General features: G+C 45.6%; 1 protein-coding gene across 1 annotated transcript in view; it reads left to right on the forward strand.

Moving 5' to 3' along the window:
• The window catches only part of si:ch211-200p22.4 (phosphatidylinositol-binding clathrin assembly protein), a 46455-nt gene that overhangs the window by 9496 nt on the left and 16079 nt on the right, over positions 1-20880 (forward strand). Inside the window, exons 2-8 of the mRNA XM_068756013.1 lie at positions 4825-4967; positions 16204-16279; positions 16383-16485; positions 17419-17512; positions 17667-17778; positions 18021-18127; positions 18928-18969. Of these exons, the coding sequence (XP_068612114.1) occupies positions 4825-4967; positions 16204-16279; positions 16383-16485; positions 17419-17512; positions 17667-17778; positions 18021-18127; positions 18928-18969 (677 nt within the window). The remainder of the gene's footprint in view (positions 1-4824; positions 4968-16203; positions 16280-16382; positions 16486-17418; positions 17513-17666; positions 17779-18020; positions 18128-18927; positions 18970-20880) is intronic.

Here is a 20880-nt window from a genome sequence, read left to right on the forward strand (position 1 = left end):
TATGGCAACGGGTTGTTTGGGAGAAAGTAGATACAACAAAAAAAAAAAATCACATTTCTTATTAACTATAATAGCATCTTTGCAGTGAATTGTGGGGATTATTTTTCAGTTACTTGCACTTTTTGGCTTTTCTGACTGCAAATCAATTTCATCCCATTTTGCCCGAAATGGATTAGAATGAAATGGATTGGAGAGCAAAGAGGAAAGGGGCTATTCGGTGATGATAAAAGGCAATATTGCAGAAAATTAATCTTGCACGAGGGGGAGTTTGTTATATTTTATAGGTTGTAGATGAACTAGACTGACAGAGAAATGGAATAAAAGCTGCGGACAAGAGAGGCGTTTGTTTGCAGACCAGAAGAGAAGATGGAGGTGTATAGGGAAGTAGAAGGGAGAGAGAGAGTTGCCTGGAAGCCAGTGGATATAGGGGACTTAAAGTTGGATGAACAGATAAGAAGAGAGCATATAGCTAGCCAGCTGGGCCAGAGGTGATCGCCGCCTCTTCTTCCTGTTCTTGATCTGACCACCTGCTTTTGCAGTCAAACGCACACACAAACGGGCGGCGCCTTAAATTCAGATTTGTGGGAAGCTCGCGGGAGCAACCGACACGACAACCGCACCGAAAAGAAGAACTGCGCCTGCGAATACATGGGTCGATTTTCCTCGTCAGATCCAGAGTCTTCCTCACCCGGCGCCGAGGAAATCTCTGGTCAATTGTCGTTGAATGTGAAAGCCCACGACGAGTAACAATGGACCTCGGACCAGACGCGCTGTTGGGGAATGAGATCACGTTTGCTCAACAGTTACGAGGAAAAATAAGTCTAAGAGGAGTAGAAAGGCATACCGAAGAAGCAAATGGGGGGGGAAAAAATAGCAAAACAAAACGCTGCTGGAGCCTCAGTGCGAAACCCTTTTCACGCATCCAGCAGTTTGGAAACAATAGAAGAGACTTTTCTTTGTCTCCATGCTACAAGATTTATTAACTGCCGCTCGGCCTGATGCCTACTGTAAGCTTCATTGCTGTGCAAAAAAATGGAGCGTTAGTCACCATTTTTGGTGCATTTCTCTCCCCGGACGCCAGAGATGCAGCTGAGGTTTTACCACGAGACGTGGATCTCATAATCTAATCTCATGCCAAAGGGTGTAGCTGAAGAACCTCCGCTCGCCAGACAAGACTTGCAGCTGCAGCTTCTAGACTCCATTCACTGCATGAATAAGCCGGCGTGTCTCTCAAGACTAACAAACTCCGTGCTTCCGAGAACCCACAAAACGGTTCTGTTTTATCAGATGTTGTTCTCTTGTCGATTAGTCACGGAAAATGAGACGCCACGAAGGTTCCCCTCTGGTATGAAGCAGCAAAAAGTTATTGCGTCCTGATATATGTGATCATAAAAATAATAATTCAATTCAAAGATGGTAAAATTCAAACTATGTCTTGGTCTTTTGGGAAAATATATATTTGTAGAATGAATGTGGACTCAATCTCTTTGGCTGGTGTTTTGGTACAGATGGCTAATGAAGGGAATATAGATCAGATCTGGCTCCCGCAGAAACCCGTGGATTCGGCTCCGGTTTAATCTTGGTGAGGACAGACGCTCTTGTTTAACTTTCTTGTAATGTGTCGGCATTAATTGCCCGGGTCTGATTCTTCATGCGAGTAATTTTCCGTAGGATTTTGAGGTGTTGGTCAGAAGCCTGTTGGAGGTTTTCTTTCTATGTATGGCTTTCTGTTTCTGGTGAGAATAACCCCCCCCCCCCCCCCCCCCCCAGATTTCCTCCTGCTCCTTACCACGGAAGGAAATGGATGAGATGAAGCGATGAGAGGGAGGCTTGTCGAGCTGTGTGGGAATCCCTGCAAATTGTTCGCATGAGGAGACACTCATGCCTCTCATTTGACTATTTCTTTCATTTCCTCTATTCGCGGTCGCTCCTCTTTCTCTACTTTGAATGCTACTTGATTTCTATCCTCCTCCAAGTAGCGTTCTTCCTATCCCTTCCCTCTGATCTCTTTCTGCCTCCCTCCCTCTCCTCTACCGTTCGTTCGCCTCGACCCGGTCCAGCATCCGATGCCTGATAAAGTCAGCACGTCTTTACGTTATCGCTCACAAAGCCGTGCACGAGCGTCCCCACGGACCTAATCAGTCCTTCTCTTAGTACCGTCTCCCACTACCACTCCAGACCTAATGAAAAAACATGAGCTCTGTCTAAAAGACACCCCCAGATGGACAGATGGGGCGCAAACTGCAAGACAAAGGTGGCAAAATAAAAAGAGATGGAGTCGATGGATAAAAACGGAGGAGAAGCGAGGCAGATAACTCATTAACAAAGCCGCCAGTCACTCTGGATGCCTCGCTGTATTTCAAGGATTTTAAATGTTTCTGAGTGGCGTCGGTAGTATCTTGCGATGAAGCAGTTGGAGGGGGGGGGTAGACGAGATGAGACTAACAATCAGAGGAAGGCCTTTTACCGAGGACTCGTTCAGCACGCTCATGAATTCATATTTCCCAACGGACATGAAGTCCGCAATCGATGCAGCCGCTGAATGTCCCTCCGCTTGGTCAAACACGCTCGACACTAGATGCAGCCGAAGGGATGCATAATCCTGTGATGTACCCTTTTGTAGTACTCTCACTTGTACCGCATGCTGCCTCGTGCGAGAAGTGTGGAAGAAGCTTCCTGTCGCCCTGACAACCGGCGAATGGCGAACCGACGGTCTGCTAGCTTTCGTTACTTTGGGTTTGTGGACAAGTCCTTGATGGAGATAATGTGTTAAGCAAGCGGAGGGAAGTGCAAAGACGGGCTTTGTTGAAAGTGCCTTGCCCGTATATGCGCACATATCTGATTATGATGATGAAGTCTCCCCACGGGACTTTCCCGGCTACAGTCCTCAAGCAGTCTAATGGGAAGCCGTTTCCGTAGTTACCAGGTGTGAGAGCAGGCAGCTCATAATGTCCTGCGGCGAGGAACAAAGGACGTAAAGGCAAAGAGGGGGAAAGAAAAAACCCCCCAGACCAGATTCTGGTGTGAACGATCAATTCAGAGGCGTGTGTTTGTGTGAAAGCATCACCATGAGGGAAGGTACATTCTTTATAATGGGCTAAGGGACCCAATCAGGAGTCTGTTGGAATCAATCTCTTGTAAAGTGGTGACGGGTTATGTTAGGATCTTGGTTCACACTGTATTTGTTTAAAAAAAAAAGGACTCTTCACTTTCTAAGTGATGGACCTTTGCTTTTTGCAGCCACAGTGGTTCTTTGCATTCTTTTGTACGTACATCCCAGTGTATGTGATCTGTCTACCGCAAGGCCAGACAATAGCAAAGGGGCAAAGTGAACCTGGAGTGCGTTCCGGTCATGGGTGAAGTGAACTACAGTAGGTGCGTTTACATGGACAAAATTTCTTTATTCCGATCAGAGTTCAGAGTAAAATTGTGATCCGATGCGCCGTGTTCACGGACCCTAAAAATCCGATCCGATTAGGATTTGCGTGTTCATGCATCACACTTTTGATCGGAACAGAATATTCCGACATGCGCAGTTTGACCAAAAGCACCGGAAATGGTAGAAGAAGAAGCGTAGCGTAGCAACTTCCGCTGTAAACAAATCATCGCTCCGCGCTTTTCTGCGTGAAACGTCAGCGTTATTTCGCTCGTTTTCCCCGTTTGCGCTTTTAGTTTCCTCCTTTAATGTCTCCGGCAACATGTTTGTCTCAGATATTGACCAGTTCTGTCTTCCGCCCGTCGTGCCTTTCGCTCGCTCTGCTTCAACTAGCTTCCGGCAATAGCAGGAGCGCGTGTAGCTGACGTCACAGACATGCGCAGTAAGGACGACTTGTACCGATACATCGGAATAAGTGTTTTCATGCGCCCTGACCGGGTTGCAAATGGGTACAAACCACCCCTCTCGATCGGGATAGAATTGTGACCGGATCAGGCTGGATTGGGTTAGACTATTCCGGTTAAGGTGTGTCCGTGAAGCATTTTTATTCCGATCAGGATTTTAACCGGGTTAAATGTGTCCATGTAAACGCACCTAGTGAGGACTTGGAAGAAAATCAAACTCCGATCTGAGTTTGTTTGGAGTGTTAAGTTGTACAGTAATACCATGACAAACGAGAATTATTCATTCCCGGACCGAGCTCGTAATGGTACCTTAATTCATATCTCGGAACGCTCGAGGTATTACTTAACTTTTATTTACTGCGGGTCGTCGACTTGCGAGACGTGTTTTTAACGACACGCCTGAAAGAATGAGAGGAAATCGAGAGTCTGCCGACAGGAAATTGTCTCTTTCTGCTCCTCATTGACGGTATCATGACACTGCATAATATAGTTGCGGTAATTTAACTCGGGGGGGCGACTTAGGACAAAAACCCTCGGAATCAATTGTGGTCGTAAGTCGACGACCGCCTGAACTTGTGTACGCAAAAACAACACATTAAGTGAATTAGTGAGCGCCTTCTGCTTCTCGGGCTTCGGCCTTTCACGCGAGCGACGCCCGGAGAATGATCTGAAAATCTGCTAAACGTGCTTCGAATCAAGAGGAAAGCAGAGCGGAAGTCGCCGGGGTGGAGGTTCACGCAGGTTCTGAAACTGGCGGCTGCCCTTCGCCCTTAATTCACAAGAAGGTTTAAGCTGAAGTGTGGATTGAGTTTTCTGTCCTTGGCACGTCGGTGCGTCTAGATTTGTGTGCGCCAAAAGCAATTTGCCGTTGTCCTCGATCAGTGTTATCAAACCCTTAAAAGCTTTTCTCATTACGGCTTGGTTTTCTGGAGCTTGTGCAACTTTTCATCTGCCTCCCCCCCCCCCCCCCTCCTTGTCTGCCAGATCTGATCCACTGCACCAATGAGATGAACGTGAGCATTCCCCAGCTGGCGGACACGCTGTTTGAGCGCACGGCCAACTCCAGCTGGGTGGTGGTCTTCAAAGCCCTCATCACCACCCACCACCTCATGATGTATGGAAACGAGGTAGGAGGCTTGCACAGAGACACACAGTCAATAAACGGCGTTGCTCGGGTCTGTCTCATCCACGTATTACTCATCAGGGTAAACGGTAATACATCTCAGGCGAGCGCCTACTGAGAATACACGTATTGGACACACGGAGTAAATAATAGAAATAGCTTTGCGGTGCGGAGCCATTAATTTGCTCGTCGTGTGAGCTGGGAATTGGAGGTTGGACGAAGGATGAAGGCAAATGGATAAACAAATAAATTGACTAGCATGATTGAAGGCAGTTCCCCGCTGTGCTCGGGGAAATATTTACATGTATATTTTATAGTTATATTTTATATAGCTTGCGATCTCGATCGAGAGACTTTTGCCGGAAGAATCCTGTAATCGCCGGGAAGCCTCGGGGTCTGTGCAAAGCGGCCTCGGAGAGGGAGCGTGATTCAGAAAGACCGTGTTGTATTTTCAGAGATTGCTATCAAGCTGGAAGTTTTCTTCAAAACGAACCGCTGTAGCTTGCGTTCCGTAAACTTTGCCGAGCATTAATAATTCATATCTCGTCCCCTTTGAACGCATGTGGAACTCGCGCACGGTCGGATTCATCACTTTGATATCCAGATGGACTCGTGCTATTTGCTGCTCGTGTTCTCTTATTATAACGTTAAATATATGATCTCTAGACTATTTTCAGTTCATTGCCGGCTGAAGACTGTTTGGTATTACTTTAGTTGCTGCTTGATTTCTGTCTATTTGTTGCCTCTTTTGACTGTTGGATGACCAGATTGATTCAAAAAAGGGAAAATTCAGGAGACTATATCAAATATCGATGATTGTTTGTGACCCTGAACATTTGATCTCCTTCCAGTCAACCATCTTCAGTGAAATAGTTGATTATGCGTGCACATTATAGATACTATAATATAGTATATAGAGTATTGTGTGTTAGTGCATTTCTTGATTGTGATACTGTCCTACACAAACACAAGCAGGCGATCGTATCACCAAAACGGCACGCCCCTGCTCCGCATTCCTTGTAAATTTCTACTTAAATAGGGAAGCATCGCTTCCTTGTTTGGCCAGCATCTCTTGTGCCGACATTACACAACACTTCCTTTTGTCGGTTCCTTGTTCCTTGTGTGTCAATCTAGACTTCCTCTGAGAAAATTAAGACATGGGCACGTAGCTTCAACCAGCTGGACGCCTACACGGCAGCCTGGGTGAAGCTAGCTGCATGAGAGACACCGTCACCCAATAGACGCTTGCGTAAGCGTAGGACCTTCAGACATCAGGTCGGCAGGTCGCTCTGTGCTCAATGTTTGCTCGTGCCGTGGAAACTCCTGCAACTCTTTCGACGAACTAAATCACATTAAGTAGGTCACTGCGGAGCCAGCAGGAAGCTGTTTAGAAGTATTTCCAAGCTGACCTCCGATTGGTCTTCAATTATCACTGATGCTCTTACCTAGAGCGGCTTACAGTTAATTACATCGCGACCGCTAGACTCTTTCTTTTACAGCCATTTGTCATTTTAAGATATTTTTATATTGTAGTCTTCGGTCCGTTTTGATGCGATGATATTAACGTACTACGCATCTTTTTTTGTCTTCTCCACAAGTAGAAGAGAAACAATATTAAGACCTGTTATTATATTGTGTCCCTTCACATTGCCCTGGCCCTTTAGCAACAAATAATTCAGGCTGTGTATGTGGAGTAAATGGATCCACATAGTAATAATCTTCCTGAAATTAATAACGGAGCCATCTGTTGGTTTTATTAAAGCAATAAAGTCGCAAACGATTCAACTGCAGTGGATATTTAAAATGCAGTGTTTATTGTCAACATGCTGCCGTTTAGTGGCTATTAATTGTGGTCATTTCCGGCATGATGCACAGCTACGCACACCCACCCGAATATGAACGCATCCCCTGTACATTACATTCGTGTTTGCCCCGCAGTGTGAGGCTGCGGCTTTTTAGTACAGCAAGTGTGTGTCCTTATCAAATGGCATTCATCGGCGTGTTGGCTCGGTGGCCAGGCGTCGCTGCTCCCTCGTGGCCATCCCATTCGAGAGACTCGGGAGCTTCTAGAAAAGCAGCTGCAAAAGTTAGACCCGCGGAATTGGGGTCAATAGGCTGTACGTTGTCCTTTTTGGATCAACATGCTGACTGGCTCCAGCTTGGCTAGTGTGCTGGAGGATGGCCTTGTGCAACGCCTGATAACGTCTGACGGTTAAAGGACCTTTGAGTCGATTGAAATCAATGACCAGAAACGATAACATACTTTCATTTTAAGTCTCCTATTCTTTGATAATAAAGATATCCGTGCCCGCACAGCTGCTTCCTGTCATTTTACATTATCGGACATTTGCCGTCTCCTCACAGAATGAAAGATACACAGTGAAATGCTATTTTCTTCCAGGGACTGTTTCAAAGTCTTTTCTGCTCTGATAAGAATAAACAAAAAAGAGAAATGAAATCAACACGTTATAGCGTAAGATATTTAAGAAGGAAGAAAAGTTAAAGGTAGAAGAATGGATTACAATGAGGAGGTGGGAAAGAAGGACGAGGAGAGATGATTAAAAGGTTGACGTAGAGAAGGAATGAGGGAGGTAAGACGGGACAGGGGGAGACAGACTGTCTCTGTAACCAGTTGATGGATTCTCTTCATCTCCTATGAAGAGCAGGAGCTACGGCTTTTTTCTGAGTGATGGATGCACCTCGGGTGTTTTCAGAAACACATTTTAATGGACTGTTTAGCTGTAAGTCACGAAACTTTGCGACAAGCTGCCTTTTTTTCCGGTGTAAAAACTGACGAGCCAAAACCAACGACTTCCCAGAGAAGGAAAGGAAAAATAAAAGGAGGTAGAGAAAAAATATGGAGGCTGAAAGAGATCTAATTTACTGGTAAGTCATCAAACTTGAATTTTTTATCATTCCAACAGTTGGTTGTCTAATGAGTGAAAAACGCGCGACTAAACTAAAACATGTAGTTTGACCTCAACTCTGCATCTCCTCCAAATAGGCTGATTCTCAGTCTGTAATTTCCAAGGATCTGAAATAAGCTGATGTCGCCTAAATGCAGCCGGTTTAAATGCAGCTCATTTATAACACCGGGAGGAGAGGAATATTCGGCCCATGCCTTCAATTTGAAAGCTTGAATTTACCTTTCAGAGCAAATAGCAGGTAAATTAAGATGTAATGTCTCTTCTGTGCCTCGGCCGCCTGGTTTGTCCACGGGATTGGGTTCATGCTGGGAGTAATGGTGCCAGTCCGTGGTGGTTCGGGAAGTAATAGACAACGGTCCAGTACTGATGAATGAATATATTTATTAGATAGAATGTTAGAGTACAAGTACAGTCACACAGTAGCATGTATTTACAGTACAAGTACAGTCACACAGTAGCATGTATTACAGTACAAGTACAGTCAAACAGTAGCATGTATTACAGTACAAATAACGTCAAACATCCTGTCTAAGAGGAGCATTTCAAAAAAGCCCTTGCGGGCTTGTTTCCGTTGTTTCCGTTCCGCATTCAGATTCAGCAGAAGATAAAGGGTCGCAGATATTTGCTACTTTATGTTTTTAGTAAAAGTAAAACCTCGGTGACTGTACAACGGCTGGAAAACAAAACCGTACAGCGTTTCCACAAAATGAATTCAGGATGGAGTGTGGTGTGTTTCCGACGTGTCCGCGGAGGCTAACGTAAGCCAGATGCTCGGTAGCTTAATTGTTGCAAATGCTCGAAATTCTGTAATGAAATGGGGCCAACGTTTCGAAGAAATGTTGACATTTACCTAAAAAAAAAAAAGAATAAATGTTTGTAAATTCAAACAGCTGTCAGAAGTAGACTTTATCAGCTTTGGCATTGGAAACCAGCTTTAACGACGAGACGGTCTGAAGCTGTTAGCTGATTGGATGCAGCGTGTGTCTTTGAGCGAAATGCGAGCGTTCTCGCCGGGGTTAGCGTGATTTACATGCAATTGCTGACGTCATTTAGTTTGGTAGCACGGCAGCAATTGCTGATCAAGAAGTTGGTGCAGCTGTGATAATGGCAGATGGAGGTTAAGGTATCTGCAAACTTCAGTGTGTGCAGTAGATTTCAATCGAGATGCTAAACAATTCCTAAGCAGTATTTGTACACATTTGTGAACATTTTCTGGTGCGCCGTTCATCTCTAGATGGAGTGTGAACGAGCCTTAACTTGCTTATTTTGGAGAACTAGTGCGCTTGCCAGTTGATCAGAGTAGAAAACGATGCATCCCTATAATGTGTCATGCCTAAATGCATTCATAGTTTTCCTCGGCGCGCTGTGATTTAAAGGTTTGTCCACTGCACAAAGGTTTTCCGGACGAGATACGGCATACCATAAAACCTTATTGGAAGTTTGTTCTCAAGGACATGAAGTCCTCAGAAATATGCTACCCGTCATCCTTTCTTCTTCAGGACGGGGGGAAGTTGTTAGATGTCAGCGAGGAAAATTACAGTCGGATGGATTGCACCCGAGTGCAGCTGGGAGTCGGGATAGGGAGCTGCGACTCTGTACGTCAAAACTGAGCGCAGGCGTAGGGTAGAAGTGCTTTTGGAAAATGAGAGAAATGCGGGAAAGGCAAAGGAAAGGAGGAAATGTAGACGGAGCGAGGCAGAGATTAGCGTGTTGGAGTCATTAAGCGCACGAGACGGCGTTGGTCTGGCGAGGACGCCGGTGAAAGTGCTGACGGTAGCAGGACACACCATTTCCCTGCGTGTGTAGGTGTGGGTTTTTTTTATGTGAGGCAACAGAATTAGCATTTTTACATTTGCAAGCAATGAGGAGTTGTACCGGTAGACGCCGCCTCGCTTTGTCGCCAGTGTCCCAGATAGCGAAACGGGCCGTTTGTTTCGGTGACGTCACCGATTGGCGCTCCTCGTCACACTCCCTCGCCTCCTCTGGGTGAGAGTGAGGACACGGCGCAGGCGGACGCGGGAGATTACGGCGAGGGATGTCGTGTGCGATCTTATTAAAGACGGATCGCTTGGATTGGTGCGAGACCGGAAGGAAAAGAAGTTGAGGAAGACGAAAAAGGAAAAAAAGAGATGGCGTGGAAATCTGCTGACTCCGGCGGCCCCTCTGTCAGGGGAAGCAGTTACAGGATGTTATTTGTGTGCACGTGCGTTCGAGGTCACCCTCACTGTGATAGGGGGTCACTTGTGATAATCAGAAGTGCTTGGATGTCCCTTTATCGGCTGCCGGTATGGAGGCCGTAAAGATGATTGGTATCGAGGCACATTGTGTGTGTGTGTGTGTGTGTGTGTGTGTGTGTGTGTGTGTGTGTGTGTGTGCGTTACTGACGCACACCTCCTTATCTCTGGTCCCCAAACATCATATCTAAAAAAAAAACAACCAACGCCTCCAGGGTGACCCAAGACGAGCAGATACTCCTTCCACAAGTAAATTGGCTGCAACTGCGTGGGCAATGGATTAAAGAAATGTTTCTCAGCCATCCGGATACTCGAAGTATACGAAACAAGTTCAGAAGAGCCCGCCCCCCCCCCCCCCCCCCCGTTCAAAGCTATCTGGATCTTTTTATTTATTTTTATTTGTCCTCGGTAGATACAGATTATTGATTTGGAGAATGCGCTGACAACATGACTCTTCTGATTAGTAATTAAACACCTTCCCAGGACAGCGATTGTTCAATCACGGATGGTATTTATTCTCCTCATGGTTGCATGCTTTGTACAAACACCTCAGCATTTAGCAAGGCATGAAGGGTGGGTTTATGTCATTGAATGTTTTCATTTATTTCTATTTATTTTAGAAGACTTAAAGAACTGAAAGATGTAGCAATCATTAGCATGTCTCCATTATAAGCACCAGTGACTACAGCTGATTTTTTTTCCTCCTTTCAGTCTTTGTGTTTTGAGCTAATCTTGTTTTTTGCAGCGTCTTGTCTTCTCTTTGTTCAGCTACACTTCTTGTCTTAAAGATCCTCCCTGTGAGAAGTCGTTTTACGCCGACTCTTATCAAGTGTCAGGTTTAATTGGAAGCGCTGTAATTAGTTCCACCGCTGCAGATGCTGCTAATGGTTAGGTGCATTGTTAAAGTCACGTGTGTGTGTGTGTGTGTGTGTATATATATATATATATATATATATATACACAGCCCATTTAACAGTTCTGGAATGCTAATATCATCCACAACAGGTTGGGAATTCTAATTGATGCGATTTAGATTTTCATGCATTTAATATTCTGTCACATTTCTTCCACAAATAAATTCAGTGATGGCTGTTTACTGAATGCTATTTGGAGTCAGTCATATTTTTCCACAACATCATCGCCTCTGTTCTCTTCTCCTGTTTGCACTGCAAATCTGCCAGCTCCCAGTCACTTAGGTTTGTCTTTCCAGAGCTCCCTTCCTTGAAGCTGTATTTTCATCCCATATTGGGACTAAAACACAGTCATGTTTTTTTTGTTTTTTTTAACGCATACTTAAATTGTATTCAGGAGCCAAATTGCATTAATTGCATAAGATGAGGAGAAACTAGTTGGGAGAAGAAAAAAAAAAAAGTCTAGTGGGAGAATCCCAGTCTGGGTATAGGTTGGAGGAAAGCGGTTGTCGGGGTCTGTGTGTGTGTGTGTGTGTGTGTGTGTGTGTGTGTGTGTGTTGCGTTGCACTGCGCTGCTTGCATAAGCCCTGGTTTCATTCAGCACAGCCTGATCACGACTCATTCTTCTCGCGTGAGTCATCACCTTTCACTGAAACTCGTTTTTGCAGCCAGTTCTGATGATGATCTGCTTTTGTGTGTCTGAGAGAAAGCAAAGTCAGGAACCCAGCAGCCAAAAATAAATTCCCATGTGCACTTCCTGACATCTCTTTGGAGATAACTACCCTTCACTGACTGATTTATTCCACCACAAACTTCAGTCACAATGTGGCGTGCATGTAACAGCAATATAAAGAAGTCCTTTTCAGCTCTTTAACGTCTTTAGCGTCCTTGAGCCAAAACGGTGATTGTATTTGAGTGAGCTGCCAAGTTTATTCCTTCAGCAAACTGGATACTGGAGGAACGCATCAGGTGTACTATGTGATAGAGTGTCTGCGAGGATGAAAGGAAAGGCCTACAAGACAGTGGTGAGGCCAGCCATGATGGACGGCTTAGAGACAGTGGCTCTGAGGAAAGAGACAGGAGGCGGAGCTAGAAGTGGCGGCGATGAAGATGCTGAGGTTCTCCTTGGGAGTGGCCAGGTTGGATAGGATTAGAAATGAGACCATAAGAGGGACAGTGAAGGTTTTGGAGATAAGGTCAGAGAGGCCAGATTCCGATGGTTTGGACATGTACTGTTTGATTACAACCAACTCGGGGACAAGCCATGAAGAATGTTCCAAGTCACAGTTCTGCTTCTGCCTCGCTGATCAGATTATGTATTCGTGTGTGGGAACGGTTCTGATTTCAGCCTCGAGTTTCCATTTCCGGTGTGACTCTCTTTTGGTGTAAAACTAGAAAGAAGAGGAGTGAGGAAAAAAAAGGGGATTTTATTTGGACAAAAAGGAGTTTAGTGTATCAGACCTTTATAGACAAGTCTGCCACATGAAGTTTTGTGACGTTGGAATCGGGTTGCTGTGTCTGACAAGTTTTCTAACTTTGAAATCTTAAACATTCACTTCTTGGCACATCATGAAGGCAATTCTTGTAAAACAAACTCAGTTGGTCAAAAGTTATTCGACATCCCCTAAACTGAGCATAAATCTCCAGCTTGCAAATCTTCCGGGAAAGGTCTGCACACATTATTATTATTTTTTTTTTAACCTGGCTGCTCCCTCAGCCGCTAAATAATGTTATCCCATTGGTGTTGGAAAGGATTGGGGATCTTTGCTCTTTGCACAGCAAACTGGGAAAACCGTTCCTCAAACTGGTGCTAAAATACTTGGAAGCCCACATTTATCTGAAGTTCAAAGTTGGATTCCTGTATTCGAAATCGTCTCCCCCCCCCCCACATGTGCTGGAAAACACCAGAGTTGGTATATGGAGCCAAAAAATTAAAATGTATTACAAGTAGAGGTGAAGAGGGTAAACTTTAAGTTCTTCAGGGAGTCTATGTTAAACCGAATTTTCTGTTGGATCTTCTCACTCCAGCCACAAGTTTCTATAAAGCTTCACATCAATCCGCGGGAGACCCGGCCTTGGTTTCCTCTCCTCATAACCTGCATGCATGATTCCAAATAAAAAAGGAAGCCACTTTCAGAGCACCTCGAAGGCATTGGTCTTTGCTTGCTACAGAAACCACAGCTTGAACTTTAGAGAGTCCTGCTTTACGTAGAGAGACAGCCAGGATCTAGGTTTCAATTATACATGAGGTTGTGCTCCGATATGCTGGCCTGAATTATGTGAAGAGCCAACCTGCTTCTCCATCTCACCCTTTCCCCGTCTCTTTGTCCGTTTTTCTGACACATCGGCCTCTCAGAAATGCATTTTTTTTTTTCTACTGGTGCTGTCTTTGCTGAATATTCTGAGGCTCAGTGGGCTCCTGAGTCTTCCTGTTTATCTCTCGGCGACTAGTGCTTCTAGTCCTTTGTAGATTTCCTCTCTTTGAACCATATCCATGTGGGTTTTTTTTTTTACGTGGGCTCCGTCTTGGCGTTTGTTGCGGTTGAGGGAGATACGCAGGCACAAAAGTTGGCCCACAAGAAGAGACGAAGAGAGCTCAGGGAACTTTAAGATCATCTTTCAATCACATCTTTGCTGGTTCAACTTGTGATCTCTTGTTCCCCACATGTTCTTTTGAGGTTCATTGACCAAAGGCACCATTGATATAATTGAGGTATAGTGATTTACAATACACAACGCTCTTGCGTTACTATAAAAACACATGTTGTTGGTCTGTCAGGAATAAGCAAGAGTAAATTCACAGACTTGCTGTGTTTCCTTTTACTGCCTTAACTTACTTGTAAATCTTAAATGTCTTAACTCAAGAGTCGAGGCAAGCCTCGGATGTGGAGCGGCATCTCTGTCCACAGATGGGAGCTGAATCCCCACTCCTGATAGACACACACACACACACACACACACACACCAAAGGAAAGCTTAAAGCCTTTTTCATCAGTCCCAGAAGCCTTGGAATTGTGCAGGATCCAACACAAATTCCCGTAAGCATATTTGTTCTCACAAACACACACACACAAACACACACACACACGCGTGCATCCTTCGATGCTCCGACCAGTCAGTGAGCACCGGTTCTCTTGGGAATTGACAGACTGGCAAATCTCAGATGATTTTTAAGCCAGTTTGGACAGAGACGTCCTTAACATTGAAATGCTTTTGGGGAACGCCTGAGGCCTGAATTCCCAAATGCCGTGGACGGACTGCCAATGACTCGTTCCACTGCTCTCAGAGATGAGATGGCAGGGAGCCATATGGGAACAAACTTCAAGTCGGGTTTTGTCTGTAGAGACAGAGTCCAGGTTAAGCCTCACGCTTTTACAGTCTGGAGTTCAAGTCAGGTCTCCGTGTCCCTGGTGGCTCGACTCGGCAAACGTATCCCTACAAATGATGATGCGATTGACCGATATCTAACTCAGTAGGGCCACCTCAAAGCAACTTTTTCACAATCTCGTATTTTCATTTTTTACAGGTCCTTTATAGCCAAACATTTTTAAAAAACTTCCACAACTCAGATCATGTTAAGACCTGGTATTTATTTCAAAGTGTCACCTTAATAACTTATGCCGTGTGTAAAATAGATTTGTTTTAGTTGCAAGACGCTGACTCAAATGTGGCGCCTGCTCAGCTGTAAGGCATCACAAAGGGTGGAACTGGACTCGCGCTCGCCGGCCCAAAACCCGAATGAGCCCTCCACGTCGTTAATGTTCCGGCACTGGACGTCCCTCAAGCGTGAAAGAGGGTAGGGAAAAGGAGCTGTTCAGTATGCAACAGTAAAAGACAGAGGTGCAAATTTATTGGAAGGCTTGGATTGGGGGGGAGAACACGCATGCTAATAAAAGCTACGTCTGGAAAATGGGGATGTAAAGAGCTTCCGGCACCAAGCGACATCCAATTTGTCAAATCCAACTAGTTATTGAGCTGGATTGGAAAATAAGAACGGGATGAAGTATTTATCGGTGCACTGAAATGGATCTCTGTGGTATTTTTAAGTGGTTACCAATTAATTTAATTTGTCCTGCCAATCTAATAGTTTTTTCTGACAGTGTTGTCTTTCCATTTGTCATCCCTCGGAATTTGCTGTCAGCTTCTCATGAGGAGACCTGATAAACGGCTGGAAGAAGCATTTGGGGGGGGGGGATGGGGGGGTAGGTTTTAGTTTTAATAATAATATCGACCCATCCTGAGATGAGGCACACAGTTTAGGCTGAAACCCCCCCCTGAAGCAGCAGCAGGTGGAATTCCGGAGGCGCATGTTTCAGTGTTTCCTTGCCAACGCCCCAGAGACCGGCTCCTGATCTGCAGCTGACTTAAAATCAAATTTGCCGTCGGATCATCGTGGAGCGTTTAAACCTTCTGACGGATTAAGCGGTTGCGCCGTAGCGCCGAGCTGCATCTCGAGAGAGGCTACGCGTCACGTCGGTGATGAATCGTATCAGTCTTTGTGATTAGCTGCCGGCTAATGAGCGCGTGTTTGCACCATTCGTCGCACGGCGTGGATCTGTTTCACCAGCTCCCCTTTAAAACGTCTTTGCCTTTCTCAGTCAGGCCCACCGGCTTGAGTTTAGAAATGGCCATGCGCGTCAGTTCAGTCCGTATTGAGCAGATATATCTGTTAAATATTAGCCTTAGTGCCACAGCCCGCTAATAAAGATCCTGATAGATGGCGTACTGCGCGCTCGGCCTTGAACTTCAGGGTGTTGCACTCCGTATGGGGTTTCATGCTCTTTGAGTTGCACTCCTCTACTCCCACTGTCTTTTAGCTCAGTGCCTCTGGATAGCCAGAACACAAGCCCCAAGTATTTATGCGTGAAATGTTTAATTCAAACGTCCATCATTTGCAAGAAGACACATATTAACGAGTGCAAAACTGATAACTCCTGGTCAGAATCCTACTTAAACCTACCGGTAACAAAGCAAAAATCATATTTAAAACCCACAGTTGCTCCTTTAGCCGCGATGAGGAGCTGATATTCAATGAGTAAAACTGGCTAACTGACACTTTCTGTAATGTCTCATTTGCTTTGTTTCATATTTAATCTTTCCATCTTAATGTTTAAATAGATTTATCATGTACCCCCCCCCCCCCCCCCCTCCCCCTTCCTGTATTTCAGCGTTTCATCCAGTACCTTGCCTCCAGAAACACTCTGTTCAACCTCAACAGCTTCCTAGATAAGGGAGCTCTGCAAGGTAAAGCATCAGCTTCTCAAAAGTCAAAGCAAAAAAAAAAAAGCGTTTTGCTGTTTTCTGCTGTCGTAAGTGTGTTTTTGTTTTCACATTCTATTTCCTCCAGGTTACGACATGTCGACCTTCATCAGGCGCTACAGCCGTTACCTGAACGAGAAAGCGATGTCCTACAGGCTGGTGGCTGTGGATTTCACCAAGATGAAGAGGGGGTAGGGGAGGAGACGCGCTTTGACAGCTCGTGTCACAATCACACACAAGGGTGCTTTAGCTTCTGGCAATATAGAAAAGTGTTTGTTTTTTTCCGATACACATTCCGATAAAACCACACGAGCTCCTCTTCTAATGGTAGACGTATTTGTTTGTGTTAATTTTGTACGTAAAATCATTCTGCCTTCAAAACATCCATGGAAAATAAACGCATAAAGGGAAATATAAAAAAATCAAAAGATAACGAGAGAATAATCAAGAGAATTCAACCACACAGAAAAAGCTTCCTTTTAATCCGTGATGTTCACAATAAATTGAACCACCTTGAACTGATAAAACGCCGGTTGGAGATGCTGAATATCCCAATAAACGCCTGGATATAAAATGACATTCACCACATTATTTTTGTGTGGCTCTCTGTGAAGTTGCTGTTATCATTTAGCATTTATAAATGCGATGAATCGGCTGTAAAAACAGTCCCCTGATCCCAGCTTTGATATTTTTTGCTCTCGCTCCGATGGAGATTGTTTCATCCCACAAAGGATTCGAATAAGCTGAACGTCACTTGGTTCATATCTGAATCTCCGGGGTAAACGATGCTTACATCATTCCTGGAGGTCGTTTTTTAGGAATTACATTGAAGCCTTTTGTTTACGCCGATCTTCCAGATGAGGCTAATTATTACATTTGGATATTTTCCGGCCACCGTTTGTTAAAAGCTTCTCACCTCAGTGGCGTTTCAGTTTTATTTTGTGTGAGAAAAGCTTTCAAGTGCGAAACGGTAGCTACGTTTCCGCGCTTCCCATTGTTTCCTTAATTCCTTATTTACGTTTTTCCAAATTTGCATCAACATTAGCATACGAATTTCCCACAAACAAGGTGCCAGCGCCAATTATCCGAGCCTGTGTGTGTTTGTTTGTTCCCTGTTTTGCCAGGATTGATGGCGTAATGCGCACCATGAGCACAGAGAAGCTGATTAAGACGCTCCCCATCATTCAGAACCAACTGGATGCTCTGCTGGATTTTCAGGTACTCGGAGCGTTTCGTGTGTGTATTTTGCATAAATGTTTCCGATCAAAATGGAAATTGAAACGACAGTTTTGAAGCCTTCCGGTGTTGACGGAGTATAAGCGGGCTATTGCGGCAAGCGAGTCCAGGTTTTGTGTTTTTGTTCTCTTTGCAGGCCAACCCCAATGAGCTGACCAACGGAGTGATCAACTCCGCCTTCATGCTGCTCTTTAAAGACTCCATTAGGCTGTTTGCCGCTTACAACGAGGGCGTCATCAACCTCTTGGGTGACTCCTCACACACACACACACACACACGGTTACGCACGATCTCTCGTCTACAAATGGTGCTTGCAAAAATGATCCGGTTCAAGTCGAGCTGTGAAAGCGCAACAACGCAAATAAATGGACACCAATAAGCAGCATTTGATCGTCTGACTCTCACGAATAAAGAAAACCAGGGAGCGGATGGTGGCTTTCAAAAGTCCCCATTTTCACCCCCCCCCCCCCCCGGCCTTCTGTCTCCGCAGAGAAGTATTTCGACATGAAGAAGAATCAATGCAAAGACGCCCTGGACATCTACAAGAAGTTTCTGTACAGGATGACGAAGCTGTCGGAGTTTCTCAAAGTGGCTGAGGTACAGTCGCGCGCGTCTTTTTTGATTTCTCATCCAGACGGGAAGGGCGGCTCCTGTTAGCCGAATCGAACGCCGCCGGGCAAGGTGACGCGGCACCGTTTCTCTCTGTAGACGCTACCCTCACTTTTCACACACACACACACATATCTACACCCAAAATAGCCCGAAGATGGAGGATGTGGTTTTGGCGCTCCTTCAGGTGTCTTTCTCTCCCTCCCTCCACTCCGCTCTCTTCCCCTCCCATCCTGACAAAGACTGATGCCCGTGTGGCTCTCCTGCGCCCTGTACACACAGATCATCCCTCATCTTTTGCCCCCCCCCCTCAGCAGGTTTGAAATAGTGAGAATCGGTAACTTCAGCAGAAAACCCGCATTAATGTACAATCAGATATACAGTATTCTGCTTTCCGGTCCAGTTGATGCTCGTCCGTGTCCTGACGCATCAACCCGCGTGTCGGTTGTTCATCTGTGGAGATGAATCCCGCCATCCTTATGAATGTATTCATTTCTGTCGCATCACCCCGCACAAGTCGCCACGCCCACTCTCTCTCATTGGTCCGATGTACTTATCACTGTCACCATCATTCACTGTAAGGATTGGCCTGACCGGCCGATCCCGACTTCAGACGTTTCTTTATTTGTGTTGTTTATGTTGACGCTGCCAATGCATGAAGTAATTATTCCCCTGTTGTTGTTGTTTGTTTTTTTTTCCATATTTATCCTTCCTTTTGTTTTTTCTTCATTTTTATCCCACCCTCCTTCCTCCCTTTCTGTTTTGTCGATTTGTTTTTTGGACGACAGCAAGTTGGAATAGATCAGGGTGAAATCACAGATCTCTCACAGGTCAGTGTACATCTCACCTTCCACTCCTCCTTTTCATCTCTTCTTTCTCTCACATTGACTGACCCCTGCATATAACTGTGTTGTCGTCCCCCCCCCCCACTTGACCGGTCTCTCCCTCTTTCTCGCTCCTTCACTCTGTACCCACTCATTTTAATTCAATCAGCCGTCTCGTCTAACCTGATCCAGGTCCAGGCAACTCCTCCGTGGTTTGATTGATCTCCTGCTTTCTCTTTTCACTCCGTCACCATTAAAGATCTAAGCGGCAGGCTGAGGTGTGTCGAGTCGGGCCGCCTTTAATGCTGCACCATCAGAACCGCTATCATAACGGAAAAACATCCAGTCAAAAAATACATCCAATATCTAAATATTATATATATAATCACTACAGGAAGGCTGGAGGACATTTTGATTGCTTCCCTGTGATCTGCATCAGAGCGTACAGAATGGTGGACCATCTTCAGTTGTTGATGCCTGGATGCTTTTATTTTGATTGCCCTGTTATTATTTCCATAAAAAGAAAATAAGCCACCTCTCACAGTGTAGGAAGGAAAATTTGGCTATACTAGATATTAATTTATGTCACATGATCCAGCGTCCTGCGTGCGCTCCAGATTACAGGTGCCTGAGGTGACCGGATGTCTTGTTTGTCTATCTGACCCCAATCAATGAATTCACATTGAAAGGGCTGCCGGTGCGGTGCTGTTAGCTCTCAGTCAATAAAGACACCTTTTCCAGCGTTAATAAGCGTCGCTGAATGTACAGCGTCGAGCTTAACGGCATCTGTTAGCGTAAAACCACGCGTGCAGATGTGGTCGTTAAATAGATGTTTCTCTTCTCCCTCGTCGGACGCAGAAGACGAAAGGATCATACATTGTAGGTGGTGGGTTACTGTACTGCTTTACCCCCCCCCCCCCCAACCTGCTCACACTCTGCATGAACATATATGCTCATGTATGCGTTTGCGGCCGTACACTCGGGCATGTGTGTGTTTGCCTCAGGTGGATTGTTTGTAGTGCTCACACACACACACACACACACACACACACCCTGGCACAACAAGCAAAAGGCCATGAAAGCTCATGAATAGAAAATAAGGCGTCACCCCTCCGCCGCTCCGTCTGCATCTGCATGAAAGAACGCCTGCATTGGATTTTGACTCGCTCGTTCAAATTCCGCCCTCCGCTCCGGATGGCGTTTATTCCAGACTTGTCGAGCGCAAGTATCGTCGCTTCAGCATGCATGGCGGAGGCGAATTAATGCCGAATAATCATCGACTAGAAAAAGGGGGGAAGATGAGAGAGGAGAAAGGCGAGATGCTTCTGCGTCTCTCTGCATCCCAAATATCCGCTAAACGCCTGCAGAGGAACGAGAGTGAACTTGCAGTAGTACGCGAGGAGACAAGGAAACATCTTCCCGTGTGTGTGTGTGTGTGTGCGCGCTAAAAGATGGTGTCTCTGTGCAGCTCGCTGTGTCTTTAACAAGCAGGCAACAGTTTGGTGTGAAGGTACCCACTCTTTAGCCCGCCGCAAAAAAGGGCTCAGAGGCCCAAAGCGCTCCCAAGTGTGTGTGTGTGTGTGTGTGTGTGTGTGTGTGTGTGTGTGTGTGTGTTTGCACGCACGTCTGCACGCACGTCTGCAGCCCTATCGACAGCTCACTGTGCGTTCTTGTGGATGGAGAGAGAGGCAGACGTGACGTTGTCATATTTGCTGAGCATTTCCTTTCCTCCTGCAGACGGCAGCTCCATATTCCCTTAATAATGCAGCCGGCTCGCTCACTTTTTTTTTTTTTTGCCCTCTTGTTTCCCGCGTTGTTTGGCAGTAATGAAGCTCCCAGAGAGCACGGAGGCGCCGCGTCGAGCAACTCAAACGGGAGCCAAACTCGCATTTGAGCTGAAATGTGTTTTCTCTAGTA

Source organism: Brachionichthys hirsutus, chromosome 23, assembly GCF_040956055.1.
Source record: "Brachionichthys hirsutus isolate HB-005 chromosome 23, CSIRO-AGI_Bhir_v1, whole genome shotgun sequence".
Lineage (NCBI taxonomy): Eukaryota > Metazoa > Chordata > Actinopteri > Lophiiformes > Brachionichthyidae > Brachionichthys > Brachionichthys hirsutus.